The sequence below is a fragment of the Theileria equi genome (genome assembly GCF_000342415.1).
Source record: "Theileria equi strain WA chromosome 2 map unlocalized gcontig_1105316255037, whole genome shotgun sequence".
NCBI lineage: Eukaryota > Apicomplexa > Aconoidasida > Piroplasmida > Theileriidae > Theileria > Theileria equi.
The window spans coordinates 1,271,705-1,286,149 of NW_004668230.1; the positions used below are offsets into that span (position 1 = coordinate 1,271,705).

Sequence of the window (14,445 nt, forward strand, 5' to 3'; positions counted from 1 at the left end):
GTGATGTTTAGTGAGTTTACACTTTATACGTTTGTCTTGGTGTATTGACATGCAAGAAGTTTGGAAACAATATATAGTATCCTCTAGATCATCTTTTCTGGATGTCTCAAATATTGCCATAATCTTTGTCATTCTCGGACATGTCCACCTCAAAATGTGTGCTTGCATTCACCCAAAATTCTAGACACTGGCGAGCATGAATGTTGAAGAATAATACCAGACAAAATATTGAGGATGCATCCATATTCCGAGTATGAAACTGTTCATGGCAGAGGGAGGCTAATAATACAAAGGAAGAATAATAGACAAAATGCATGGGGTGAAGAAGGAAAAGAATATCTATGGATATACGCAGACTGTGGTCCAAATTGGGATCATTTTAAACAGAAAACACTTTTATTGGACTTTAAAACTGTGTACTTTTCATAGATATATCCATAGTGAAAGGGAATAGAAATTAGTTTGGCAAAGACTATGGACTATTTTATCCCGCATGCTGGTTATTCTGTGATTATTTTTAGGCCTAATGGACTATATTAGTATTAAAAAATGGATTGAAATAATTGTGATTAGGATTATTCTTGGAAAGGTTCTCAGAACCATCGTTTTTGTTAATCTCACTCTTTGGAGCAGTTTAATCTTCCCTCAATATCTATACGTCAAAGAGGGTGGTATATAGTTTGACAATGCTTCTCTAGTACTCACTAGTTTCGGACAGAGTATGAGTACCTCCTTTTACCATTGTACTTGCCTTACTAACAAGTGAATCTAGGTCAATCTCACTCCATGCTCCGCCTACTTTCTCAAAGTATTTAAACTTCTCATTACCATTGTCATCGATTTCTAGGTAGAGAACCACTTCATTTCCACTTGTATAAGATCCCGCTAATAGGCACTTTTCATCTCCAGAAGATTTCCACAGTTCCCTATCACCGTCAACAACAGATGTTACGTGGCAGTCCTCTACGCAATATTCCTTGAATACTACTCCATTGCCATTTTTGATATTTGTCTTTAACTTTGGCTCATCTGTATTGGCAAGATCAATGGTTCCATCAACATTTCCAGCTGACTCAGTAACTGGAGCAACAGTTTCCTTTGTACTGACAGGATCGTCTTTACAATGACAAACACGTAGTATCGACAAGACAAAAAGAGTAGAAAATACCACAACGACCTTCATTTTATTGCGATAAAACTTAGGAAGAATAAACATTCATCTGGGGCATTAGGATTTCCATTCTTGATAATGGACATGCATTTCAGTCCACCAGATGGATTAACAGGTCTAAAATTTGGATATAGGTAATTTCCATAATTCTCAAGTTTTTTGGTAGTTGCTTTGGATGACTGAGACTTGTTCTTGTTGGGATTAGAAATGCCTGAGTGGAGGATTAGGCGACTTTTTAGTGGGAAGGTCATAGTTTAAGAGTATTCTTCCACAATTCTTGATCATCTAATGACCAAAAAATTTCCATATTGCTCAGAGTTGCATGAATGCTTATTTCCTATCTCGAGAGTAAAGCTGTGAGATGGCAGGAATTGAATCACTAAGATTCAGCCAGGTAACCTCACAAGAGTAGAATACAGAACAAACAACTAACATGAAACAAAAACAAACCAACAAATTAAGACCAACTACTCAGTACCAAAGCTAGTATCTCCATAGAGTCTCAAATCTGCCTAACCCAAGGATCTCCTTTAAAGTTTTGGTATAACTTATAACCCTTATATCCCAAGAAGCCAGTTAATCCGGATCCTGCAGAAGTAGCAAAAAAGTATCCAATAGTAGCAACAAAAGGAACTTCAAGAAGTCCACCAGTAGAACGTGCAGGAGCTCCAGCGGCAGGTGATGGAGATTGAGTAGTAGGAGCTGGGTCAGATTGGAGAGAATGTTCATTACGTTGAACCTGAGTAGTAGGAGATTCTTCAGGAACAGTACTAGCAGAACCTAGTCCACTACCAACTCCGGGAAGAGTACCTTCAGTATGAGCACCTCCACCTTGAAAATCAGCAGGGTATTCCGGAGAATTACCAGAGGTAATGGGTACATCCGGGAATTCTCCAACGATGGTACTACTACCAGAAATAGATCCTCGAGCACCAGTTGAAATTGTAGGTGGTTCAAGAGATATTGTAGGTACAGAGGCAGTATAAAATCCTTGAAGATCACCTTTAGGGGGTGACTCAATAGAAATAGCAATCATAGGAGATTCTTTAGGTCCAGTAGGTCTAGCAGGACCACCAGCACCGAACACTGGAGATGAGGGTTGAGTAGGCTCTTTACATGTTTTATACTGTGAACATCCACTTGCATTCTGTAGTGCATCTCTAAGCTTTGTCCATTCGTTACAGTTTTGTATATTATCTGGAGATTTATCCAGTCCATTAGAAACTATGATCCACTTAGAATCGTCATCACTAGATTTGTCTTTCTGATACCAACCTGTAACGTTGCCTTGTCCACCACTATATTCCACACAGATAAGAACTGGCTCATTCCCTCCACAGTAGAAAACATAAACACTAACAGGACCTGTGATATATGGAGTTAAACCGGTAAATTTGATGTATTTTCTTGTGGTATCCTGAGTATAACTGTGTGGAGAAAACTTTATCTTTGCAAGCTTAGTATTTGCATCAGAAATCTCATGTTTGTGGAATGGAATGGAAGCATAGGAACCAACACTAGCAAAGCTCTCGCTAACTGTAACCTTAGCACTATTACCCTTATGGTACTTGCAACAATATGACTGTCCTGCGGATACACTCTCACTAATATTCATAGTAACAAGATTCTCACGAAAACACCTAACATTGTCAAGTTCAGTTGTAAGTGCCTCTTGGGGCTCAGTTCCTGCAGAATCACTATAGAATCCATAAGTGTCATGAACTTCTCCCCAGTCTATACCATCTTTTTTCCTGCTGTAAAACCATTCAGAATCTGTTCCATCCTTTATAAACTGGAGCATGAGAGGAGGATTGCTATCTTTAGTTCCTTGTTGTGAGTAGATTCTAACTCTATATACTGGATACCTTTTTGGAAGACTGATGTTTGTATCATTGCCTCCAAAGACAACTCTGGAGATCTTTGTACCATTTTCAAGAGCACTAGGAGTGTGAACTTTGTATTCTTGAACAGTGTAGTCACCCCCTGGAATAGTAAGTTTCGGAGAGATGGGACCTGTGATCTTTCTAAATTCATTTAGACAAGTAGATTTAATATCTGGAGCGTGATTTTTTGTGGGATCACTGATTTCTAACGGTACTGCATGGTTCCTTGCGCAGTTCTGCTCATCTAGTAATTGAACAAGTCGACTATTCTCATTACCGACATTTGACCAGTTGCTTCGTCCTCTTCCAGTGGTTGAACTGTGACAATAGTACTTAGTCCCGCTGCTACCATCCTTAACTTCAATTAAAATAGGTTTACCAAGATTCCCATTCCAGTAGTATACTGATACACTCTGCACAGAAGGTATTGACGTTTCTCTACTTCTTATAGCTGTCTCTATTATATCTCCATTCTTTAGTCTCTTATTTAGAGTAAAGGTTCTATTTGGAATACTGTGACTATATTTGGTAAAACTAGTGACATTATTAATACGAGTCACCGTTTCGACCTTTAGACTTTGTGGTTTATTATTATCCGGACATATGCATTTTGATCCCCTACACTGTACATTTAATGTTAATACCTTGCTCATCCTCCATGTTCAGAGAAGTATGCTCCTTAAAAACTCTGAGATCCATGAGTAGTCTCAATGCGACCAAAGGGAGCAGACCGGTACCTTAGTTACTCCCTAGACTATCATTCATTCATCCTCCTTCACAACTAGCTCACCGTCAGAGAGACTATCCACAGAATGACAAGATGAACAACTATCAATACAGTCTTCAGTAGTACAGTCAACACTCACGTCGGTAGAAATTAGTTCGTCTATCCAATCATCAACTTCCACAGAGTTCACAATGTATATGCAACCACAAATGCCTAGACCTGCATACATGCTAAACATCTACGAGGGGTATACAACCCAGGAATGTAGGCAGCTGTCCACAAGCATACAGATGTTATAGATGTAGCCGAAAGAACAGCCTGCCATCTCTAGCCCACATATGGACTAAGACTGACGCATAGAGCCGAGGATAAAAATGTAAATGTATACCTAGAGTTACTCTTGAGTTTTCTCTGGACTCTTGTGTCCTTCACTTCCATTATGTTTAGATGCACTTCTTGATCTTTCTTGATAAGACCTGCTGGTGTGATATGCCTCACCTCTGCTATCTGCAGATCTTCTAGATCCGGCACTCCTGGACCTAGAATGACGACTGGAAGATCTTGAATGTCTACTCAAGGATCTCTTGGAATCTACACTTCTAGAATCTCTGCTCAATGATCTAGAGTGTCTGCTGGATGAAAGCGAGCGTTTGCGTGCTCCATCACGGGATGCGGATCTGCTTGAATTTCTATATCCGTCACGAGACCTTGAACGGCTCCTTCTGCGTGACCCAGAGCGGCTCGCATAACGACCACGAGAGTGGGATCTGCGCCTGTAGGCGTCTCTGGACCTACTCCTGCGGTAGTCATCCTTTTTGATCCTAATTCTAGCAGAATCCTCGGAGGTTGACAACTCTGTTCCATCCAGTTTTCTGAGAGCATATTTCATATCTGATTTATGCATAAAATCAACATAGCCTCTTCCATGTTGAATATTGACATATCCTACGGGCCCAGCCTTGCGCATGTGGTCCTTGAGATGTTGCCAGCGGCATCCGTGAGGCAAGTTGCTAATAACTAGGCGATAATCGGTTCTAGTGGGTGGTGGATATCTGGATCCACGATCCTCATAGCTACTCCTAAGTGTGAGTGTAAGCGGGTATTAATGGTATTCTCCACAGCGTAGCTTCATACAGGTAGTAAACCAACCTTGGATGTCTCCTCGACTTCTTTTCACCGGCAAACTCTACACGTAGCCGATATCTGTCAAACTCGTACCCATCTCTGCATTCAACAGCATCTTCGGCGGAGCGTACCGACTCAAACTCGATGAAGGCGTATGAGGTATAATTCGATGTCTTTCCATGTTTAATGTCGATATCTCTGATTTCACCGTACTATAGCGGCTTTTATAGACGTGTAAAACGCGTACCTTGTCAAATATCTCGTGAATATCGCGATCGTCCACCTTTTCTGGCAAGTTGCCGACAAAGACGCAAGAAGGCGACCGGTTAGCCTTTCCACCCTTATAAACCATCTCAAAGCTTATTCTCTATTGTAAAGAGATAACGTTTCCTACAGGAGCGGTGTGTTGTGTTTCTGGAGGGGCCATTCCGGGAATTGAACCAGAAGCGGACGCAGGGCCACTTGTCCCCAACGCCCTACGGCCAGAGTTGAATTTTCCTCCCACATAGAGGAAATTTCCGCCGGAGGAACGGGGAATTGCCCCAATAATGTAAATTGCGTACCTGAGTCAGTGTCAGAGTAGTATATGCTAGAATGAGCGTATTTGCGGGTAACCCATAAGATTCCAATATTTTCTCTATGATACTGGACTTTAGTTACACATGGGCACAGTAAGAGTACGAAGGGTTTATTAAAAGTGGAACCTGGATGGATTTACAGAGGCGACATTGTTGGGCAGATTTGATCTGAATAGGCAAAGTGTATGAACAAATGTGCAACTGCCAAGTCTTTGGCAGGGAAAATGATCCACGGCAGGGATATCCTCCAGTTTGTAGACTTCACACTGCGACTCCGATGACCCCCAACTCGGAGACTCGAGAACGAATGAGATACGAAGTACCACTCGTAAATGTGTAAACGTGGAGATAGATAATTTGCAAACTAGTACATGTCCGCCGCGAAGCTGTACTGTAGGATTCCTGGGCGAAGAGAATGTGTAGTCCCCTTGATGTTGCAACGCAAAGGATGTTTTCTACCACTGGCTGACTCTGTAACGTTATAAAATGGGCAATGGACAGAAAAGTGGAATCACATACACTCATTGGAATGCGTTCCCGCAAATTTCCCGTCTATTACAGCGCATTGTAAAACTCTGGGTACAAATTCATGTGTATAGGTATGACATTTGAAAGCAGAATCATCGTCATGACTATTTACATCATGTAAGCTCTGGCACCATATTTGTGGAAAATTCTGGATGAGGATGCTACTACCCACATCACTTTTACTCTAAAATATCCGTGTCATGGGTAAATAGAAAATGACCCCTTGGGATCATTAGAATTATCATTCTACTTGGAAATGTAATTTATGGAATGGGTAAGTTGCTGGTGTGTGTATGCGAGTACATAATCCAGTGGTTTATCCCCTCTGTATGCATGCTCTTGGACAAATTGTAGTTTTAGTGATTTAAAGAGTTGTTTCCTATGTATTCATTACAGAGATATTTAGAGTAGAAGTTATGATGGATGGTTGGATTTTCATCGAGTATTTTCTCTATAGGTGCTACCATACACTGGGAAAAGTAGCCATGACGAGAATTCTGCAAAAATGTATACAAAGTATAATCATATGGATACATTGGTTTGCACTAATCCAATCCTGGTTAAGACAGTTATTTTTTGATAAAATAGGGAAAACAACCCGCAATACGCTCATTCATGCAATTTAATGGCGCTAGGCACTTGGGGATCTGCCAACTGTACCCTATAGCTTCATGTTGTCATTACTATCAAAGATGATTGTATAAACTGGTTTATACACTATTTAATAGTGTTATATAAAACATACAATGGTAGGAGAATCAATGCAAAGTATGGAATAATGAACTTTACCAGTGTATAGAGGGACACTAATTATATTTGGCGCAATCCTTACATAATGTATCCCTACTTTTTAAAAGTCACCCCTTTCTACTATTTGCAAAATCTAATCATGTCTTTTATATAGCAATATTTCTGCACGCTTTTGATCGCACAAATACAACTCTGAAATCGCTAGACTAAATCAAGGAATAAAAACATTCACCATTAAAAACTAGATACACAACACTGCAAGATGAAAGTTTTGGCACTCTTATACGCGGCATATCTACTAGGATTTGGCTCTTGTGAAGATGATAAGGTTATAGAAATACAACCATTGACATATACAACTATACTGTCCAGACAAATCCTAGATATTGCCAGAATTAATACCTCTACTTTCACAGTCTATCAATGCAACGACAACGGGAATGAGATTGTCTTTGTGGTTCCTAATAATGGTGTAATTGTAACAACGATCATTAACAATGACGTTGGCATTTGGTCTCCACAACAAAGTGAAAAATTTGATTATCTCAAAATATATCTGAAGCACGGTCAACCACATCTTCTGTATATTATGAAGACGAGCCTTAACTTCTCAAATTGTAGATGGTACGTAAGGAATAAAGATAAATGGGAATGTTGTTCCAAAACGTATAATGAACATATAGATAAGTTGAAGATTCCTTTAGAAAGGACATATGCCTTCACGTTGGACATTGAGAATGGTACAGATACAACAGAATGCCAAATATTTGATATTAAATTAGCTGGAGCTCCAATGAGACTCTTTTTCTCTAAATCAGGCTATTATTCTGATGAAGTTGTCGATGGACAAAAACTCATCTGGAGGGCAGAGAGAAATGAAAAGTGTATATCATCTGATGTTTATTTAGAGAATTTTCGCCCTGTATTAATTATCATATTTATTATAAATGAGAAAGGAGAGGACGAATATAAACATCTGAAGAAGACATATGGAGAATGGTATTATTTATCTCGAGAAGATTTTGAGACTGAGAGAGATGGACTCCGGAATTATCATCCAACACGTATGGAAATGATAGAAAAACTTATTGTGGATGAAGGGATAGTATCCTGGAACAATATTTTTGACAAGTTGGTGGCAGGCCTTCGGACAGCATACCAATATTCATATCTCATGCTTTCAAGGTTTTACAACCTGAGAAATTTAAGGTGTTCGAATAATACAACCGAGTTGAATGCTACAGTTTGCCAAGAACTTGAAAGTGTTGTTGTATATACGCACAATGTAGGAAATTCATAACCCTAGGAAAGTTGAGACTGCGATATCACTTTTAGGGTCTAAAGCTGCAAATGTTATGCGTATCTATAAACACATTGGTGCCATAGAGAAAACATCCAAGTTTTGGAATCTTACACTATAGCTTTGGTTTCATGGACTATTCTAGAGCGAAAATTACACACTATAATTTTATACTACAGGTTGCTGCCATTGTTGGTAGTACCTATATCATCCCTAGTTTCCATAGATGCATGTTCGTCCCTGTCGTAAATGCAGATTGAAACTACAATCTACATGTTAGCACCGTCCAACCTTGAGGTGTTTGTTGACAGTTTGGTCAATCGGGTGCAAGTCCCTTGAAATTGCGACACTCATGTCCCGATCGTCTTTAACATCATCTGGGACCCTCGGCTGGTTGCACTGGCCTACCTGACAGGGGATAGACTAACTGCTAGGATGAAAAGAATTGATTATTGTGGGATTGCGTTTTCAATGAACTTCCTCCTCTTCTTCGTGAATTATTGTTCCTACATTTTCTTCCACCACAAACTTGTATCGTGAATAGATTACGCTTTTGTTTCTCATGTGGGATGCTATCCGGATCACTGGATGCGTCTCGCTTGTATCCAGGACGATTTGCCTTGATATAATATCATTACTTAGTAGGCTAGTCACTGTGATACCACCATATTTCACTACACCAATGTATGCACGATTTGCCAAGTGTGCCCGTATCTTGAAGGTTTTGGTTTCTGGTGACGTATATGCAATACGCTCAATCTCGTTGGGAATATCGGCAGACAGTAGGTCTACGTCTACTGGGTATCTCACAAGTGGCACGTAACGATCATCTTCTTGCCTCTTTATAAATTCCAGAATCTCCCTAGCTGTGTTTCCATCGTCATTAATGTATTTGTCAATGCTTTTGATTACTTTTGCACCATCATATTCTCTGTGAAAGTAGACTAGTCTTTCCACAATTCGATCACTGTCCTCAGAAATTACTCGACCGTTTTCAGAAATGTCAGCGATTTTGTAATTTTCATCAAGTTCCGGTCTGATCATGTAATGGATATCCTCAGAGGTCTCGTCAATTTTTATTACCATGACCTCGTGGGACGGGTCTCTGGTGAGGTCAATGTTAATTGGGGTCTTTTGAGGGACAACTAGAGGTACTTCTTCGATAAATATAGCCGGTTCAATATCCTTCGTTGAGTGTCGCATGTTTCCATGATCAGCAAAAATTTTCCCGATGGATAGGAGAATGAGCAAAATTAGTGATCGTGTGCAGGTGTTCATTGTGTAAACTTTAACTTCACAAGGTAAATAAATAAATAAATAAATGTGATGGTGCCCTATTTTATGGGATACACAATATCTAAGTGAATATGTATCAAGATGCATGCAGCTCCTAAACTGCTGTGGAGCTGTTTTGAGATCTACGGAATACTCTTGGATCTAGTGGCTGCGGTGGATCACAAATTGATAAGTATAACATATACGAGTAGACACGATGAATTGTACACTACGACTAGCAACTCTGCTGACAATCTTGTTTACCGTTCAGGGTACCTTAGGAGACTATGGAAACCTACACTTCGAAACTGAGGATATTAAGCCAATCATAGAGATTGATGACGATATTGAAGAGATAGAGGATGACGCCCCAAAGACTCCCATTGCCCTTGACATTTCAAGAGAGATACCTACTATGATTACTACAACAAACATTCCTGGCACCCTTTATTATATAGTTGAGCCAGAATATTATGATACCCACAGGATTGGTGAAGTAAAAGATGACGGAGAGACACTATCCCAAGATCATGAGATGAACATTGAGAGAATAGTCTCTACCTATGCAAAAGGCGACGGTACAAAGCTCGTTAGGATCAAGGATTTTTATCCAAAGGACGACGGAAATCTTGCTCTTGAACTTGTGGAGCTTGTAAAGAAGCCTGGATCTATCAACTATGTGCCATTAGTGAGACACCCTGTAGAGGTTGACGTGTTGACCCAAGAGAGCACAAGCACAGTACGAGTACAAGGAAACTTGAGAAGCCAGAAAATATACAGAGTAGTGGCAAAGATGAAAGATGACGCCTATATTGGTGTAGTGAAATACGGCGGGGAGATTGTGCACGAAGCTCTGAGCAATGATATCCTCGCAAGAAATGTAACCTTTAATGTACTCAAGCAGCCAACCATTTTGGTAAAAACTTACATGAAAAACGGAGTTTGCATACACTCGAAATATCAGTCTTCGGATTACAACAGGCGGTTTGAACTCGTGCATGAAGAGACTAGAAGTTATACATAAAGGTATCAAATGCCTGAAAATCCAAGGTAATAAATGTAACTTCCATATTATACATGTTTTCGTTGTTCTCTTGCACATGTAAATAGTTTTGAGAGGATAGTAAATTGTGAACCTCAATGGAAGGTAAAGAGATTGCAGAAGTCCAAAAGTTGTCATGGATGAATGTTGACTAGGGAACAAAAGTCCACAGTGAACCTATGCATAATCAACATGTCACATTCTTACTATTTCCAATATCCATCCGTTGTAGCATTCCATTAGACCCATCACTCAGTACACAAGCTAGTATCTAGAGTATCTCCATAGACACCCATTAAATCTGTCTAACCCAAGGGTCTCATTTAGAACGTTTAAACATCCACCAACCAAGTCCAGTAAGACCACCAGCTCCAGTAAGGGTACCAGAAGATGCTCCAAAGATAGCCCATGAGCTTAGACCAATAATACCAGCTTCACCAACTCCAGTAACAGCAGCAGTAGCAGATTCAGAAGCAGGTTCAGGTTTTTTAGGAGGAGCAGCTTTAGGAGTAGTAGTTTCACCTTGAGCTACAGAAGTTCCTCCACCAGGAGCTCCAGGAGAAACAGTAGTACCGGGATCAGCTCCACCTTGAAGAGTATTACCTTGGTTATCAGATGAGTCAGCAGTACGTTGTTGTTGAAGAGCTTTAGGAGGTTGAGCAATGTTATTTTGTGGTTCTTGATTTCCGTATAAGTCAAAGTTGTTATCACCTCCTTGTTGCACGTCTAGTTTAAGCTTTGGAGGTTTTGCCAGTGGAATAATCTGAGAAATAACATTGTCCACGTCTGAACGTCCAAGGTTGTTATGCTGTCTACTTTCTACTAGATCTTGGATGTCGTTACTACCATCATTTTGAGGCACAGACATCCATTTTTTCTTACCTTTACATTTAACGTCCAAACTATTTTTTATGGTCTTTAGAGCAGTCCTAAGGGTGTTATCAAGGTATGCTTGTTCTGGAGATCTAGTAGTTAGTTTACCAGAAACGCTCTTCCATTCATCATTTTTAGTGTTTTCATACCACTTTCTTCCACCTTTATCCTTAAAATAGAGTAGTAAAGGTGTACTGCTACCACCACAAGTTAAAACATATACTATTACGCTCTTAACACCTTCCACAGGTGCAGCTTCTGGTATAAAGGTTTGTTCCTTACTTTTAACTGTAAACTTATTGATTTTAAGGTCCTTTCCAATCATGTGCTCATAAGCAGAATACCCTTTCATAGGAGGATTATGGTAAGAAGTAACATCTATCATTTTCCTGCCGCTATGGTTAATAGGGTAAGAAATTCTACTGTCAAGCTGAATAGTGACTCCTCCAGCTTCTCTACCTTTATCAACAACAGCAGGAGATTGAAGAGCAGTTCCAGACTGTTGGGAATTAGTAGCGGATCCTCCAGGAGGAATATAAGGATAAGTAGCAGTAGGACCACCTCCTTTAGGGGCTCCTTCAGGTTCCCTTTCGTCGGTTTTACGACTAGAATCAAGACCAGAAACTTTAGATTTAATACCCTCCACAAGTTCAAGAGCTACTGGAACTGCATTTTTGAGAATCTCATTGGCAGCATACACTCCAGTTACACCAGCAAGAGTTGATCCAGCTATTCCATGACTAATGGCTGTAGCTACTGCTCCACTAACCGCCTCCCATAGTTTTTTATCAGCAACAGGTTGATTAGATTGGGATGAGGATGGAATAGAACCGCTACCAGAAGATTCTGATCCTCCACTACTACTACTACTTCCAGAACCACTATAACTACCAGAGTCATCAGAAGAGGCTTCTTTACGAGCAGCAGAAGGAGTTTCGGGAGCAGAGGAAGAAGCAGCTTCACCGTCAGGTACAGTAGGTACAGATTCTTCAGTTTCTTCAACATCTTCCTCTTCTTCATCCTCAGCTTCATCGTCCTCATCTTCTAGTTCTAGTTCTCCAGATTCTCTAGGATCTTCAGGAGCAAGTCTTTTCTCCTCAGCTTCACTACTAGCAGGATCATTATCACCACCAGGAGTACCTTCAACAGCTTCTTCTTGAGGACCTTTACCATTATCAGTAACAGCATGTCCGGGTTCTCCGGGTCCAGCTGGTAGAGATAGAGAAGCAGCCACTCCTCCAGTTTTAGGATCACAATAGAATAGAGCATTGGAAGGAACAGTATATGGTAGAGATCTACAATTATAAGTGGATTCAGAAGTAGTACCTTGGACAGTTGATACATCAGGTTGATGAGGAACCTGAACTTCAGTGGTATAAACTTTAGGGGTTCCATCCGAGTACGTATATTGATCATTTTCTTTTTTAGTAGAAAGAAGATCATTAGAACCACCTATAAATCCAAAAGGAGCGCTGGACCTAGCAACTTGTTCCTCAGGTAAGGATTGAGGAGCAAAACCACCCTCTAGTTCAGAAAGAGCAGTGCCCCTAGAATCACCAAATGGACCAGGAGAATAACCACGTATGAGTACTGGAGGAAAAGAAGTTGCCACATCTAATCCATCAAGAGTAGGCCTAAAACCTATAAGCACTGGATGAGGAGTATTAGGCCTGGAATCACCTAGTTTGGAAAGAGCAGCTAGATCAGTATTAGCTCCTTCGTGATCAGCTTTAGGATTAGGAAGACCACCATTATAAGCAGCGGTCTTAGATTCTTCATCGGTAATAGTAGGAGTAATGCGTTGATCAGTTTGAGCTTGAACCACAGGAGTACCACTTTCAGCATCTTCTCCCCTATCACTATCACCAGGGCAAATAATCTTGTCGGCCAGTTTAAGAGCCAACTTCAGCTTCTCATACAGGTTATCAGCTAGATCTTTAGCAGTAAATCCAGCTACAAGTGATCCAAACTCGATAAGAGGACTAGCTGTTTGCAATAATTCCCCGCCAAGGTCTACTATAGCTTCAACTTCGCTACATCTATTGTCAGTTAAAGAGAGTTCTTGTACAGGCGCGGCAACAGGAACAGAAGCGGGAGGTGGAGGAGGAAGAGGTTGTTCTTCAGCTTGTTCCTCAAGCTTTCTTTTGATATCTTCCGGACACTGAAGAGATTCTTCCTTATTACACCACTCCTTTTTACAGTAGCCATTTGTGTCTTCCGGTCCGAAGAATCTACAGGTGAGCTCTTTAAGCTTTTCCTCAAGTTTATCTTGAGATACTGTTGGAAAATTATCATAAATATCTTCGGATCGTATCATCTTCCACTTGGTATTATCATTGTTATTTACAGTTCCATCATTACCGAGAAAAGCTTTCACACCCAAAACGGTTACCTCTATGAGTAGAGGTATCTTTCTACGATCTTTGTCTGCGTTCCAGTAGTAGACGGATACTCCACTGAAATCCTCGGATTTGAGTGTCATTTCCTCATCTCCTTCATTATCTTTCAATTTGAGAAAAGTACTGTTATACCTAACAGAGTTTGGCTTAACAGTGTATTTGTGCTCATATTTGGTATATCCATAAACACTGCCATAGTCATTTTCAGAAACTGTGACATTGGCCTCACCACATGCGCAGTTATAATTATCTGTCTTGTAAATGTCGACGAAATGGAGATCATGGAGTCTGCAGGTGAGTCTATTAAGCTCCCTCTCAAATTTTGGATTAGATTCATTGCTAAATTTAGGAAAGCCTGTAGAGTCTTTAATAGTTTTCCATGTTAAGTTATTTCCATTAGAACCGGAATTTTCATACCAGTGATGTTTGCCATGTTCATCTTCAAGTCTCAATGCAAGAGGTTTCTCTATCTCCTCGCCACCATTGTGTTTATCGCTGTAGTAGGTACATATCTCGGTGATTGTTTTGTGTCTTTTTGCAAAGTCCGATCCACCTACAATAGTAAGCTCTTGTTCATCATATTTTAGGGGACTGATATTAAATTTACCACCTTTGTGCGTACATACCCTGTAATCTGTCACCTTAGGACCATCGGATACATTTCTCAGTGATGCCTCAAAACCATGCTTTGCACACGTTTTTGGTTCATTTCTCTTCTTTACTTTCCTATTCTTCGGTTGGCATTTGTGCTTGATGTCTATGCCTACTGTAGGCATTCATAATAGTACTTTCTA

At 40.3% G+C, this 14,445-nt stretch overlaps 7 protein-coding genes across 7 annotated transcripts, besides 2 other annotated features; 2 read left to right on the forward strand and 5 right to left on the reverse strand.

The window, feature by feature from the left end:
- Window positions 1-694: 694 nt before the first annotated feature.
- BEWA_040280 (signal peptide containing protein) lies at window positions 695-1,216 on the reverse strand (the record flags this gene model as incomplete). Its single annotated transcript, XM_004833385.1, has 1 exon — window positions 695-1,216. The coding sequence occupies one exon, from the start codon at window positions 1,214-1,216 to the stop codon at window positions 695-697; it is 522 nt and encodes a 173-aa protein (XP_004833442.1).
- A 457-nt stretch (window positions 1,217-1,673) lies between these two features.
- Window positions 1,674-3,707, reverse strand: BEWA_040290 (hypothetical protein; the record flags this gene model as incomplete). Its single annotated transcript, XM_004833386.1, has 1 exon — window positions 1,674-3,707. One exon carries the CDS (start codon window positions 3,705-3,707, stop codon window positions 1,674-1,676), a length of 2,034 nt encoding a protein of 677 aa, XP_004833443.1.
- A 468-nt stretch (window positions 3,708-4,175) lies between these two features.
- BEWA_040300 (pre-mRNA splicing factor, putative) lies at window positions 4,176-5,605 on the reverse strand (the record flags this gene model as incomplete). Its single annotated transcript, XM_004833387.1, has 4 exons — window positions 5,470-5,605; window positions 5,154-5,296; window positions 4,931-5,118; window positions 4,176-4,860 (listed from the first exon to the last, which is right to left on the reverse strand). The coding sequence occupies exons 2-4, from the start codon at window positions 5,256-5,258 to the stop codon at window positions 4,176-4,178; spliced, it is 978 nt and encodes a 325-aa protein (XP_004833444.1). The 5' UTR covers window positions 5,259-5,296; window positions 5,470-5,605.
- Window positions 5,606-7,024: 1,419 nt separating this feature from the next.
- On the forward strand, window positions 7,025-8,062 carry BEWA_040310 (signal peptide containing protein; the record flags this gene model as incomplete). The annotated part of the gene is made up of 1 exon (XM_004833388.1): window positions 7,025-8,062. The coding sequence occupies one exon, from the start codon at window positions 7,025-7,027 to the stop codon at window positions 8,060-8,062; it is 1,038 nt and encodes a 345-aa protein (XP_004833445.1).
- A 468-nt stretch (window positions 8,063-8,530) lies between these two features.
- On the reverse strand, window positions 8,531-9,340 carry BEWA_040320 (signal peptide containing protein; the record flags this gene model as incomplete). Its single annotated transcript, XM_004833389.1, has 1 exon — window positions 8,531-9,340. The coding sequence occupies one exon, from the start codon at window positions 9,338-9,340 to the stop codon at window positions 8,531-8,533; it is 810 nt and encodes a 269-aa protein (XP_004833446.1).
- A 24-nt stretch (window positions 9,341-9,364) lies between these two features.
- Window positions 9,365-9,385: a microsatellite.
- Window positions 9,386-9,554: 169 nt separating this feature from the next.
- Window positions 9,555-10,361, forward strand: BEWA_040330 (signal peptide containing protein; the record flags this gene model as incomplete). The annotated part of the gene is made up of 1 exon (XM_004833390.1): window positions 9,555-10,361. The coding sequence occupies one exon, from the start codon at window positions 9,555-9,557 to the stop codon at window positions 10,359-10,361; it is 807 nt and encodes a 268-aa protein (XP_004833447.1).
- Window positions 10,362-10,698: 337 nt separating this feature from the next.
- BEWA_040340 (hypothetical protein) lies at window positions 10,699-14,427 on the reverse strand (the record flags this gene model as incomplete). Its single annotated transcript, XM_004833391.1, has 1 exon — window positions 10,699-14,427. One exon carries the CDS (start codon window positions 14,425-14,427, stop codon window positions 10,699-10,701), a length of 3,729 nt encoding a protein of 1,242 aa, XP_004833448.1.
- Window positions 12,238-12,312: a sequence feature (CT-rich).
- Window positions 14,428-14,445: the final 18 nt, after the last annotated feature.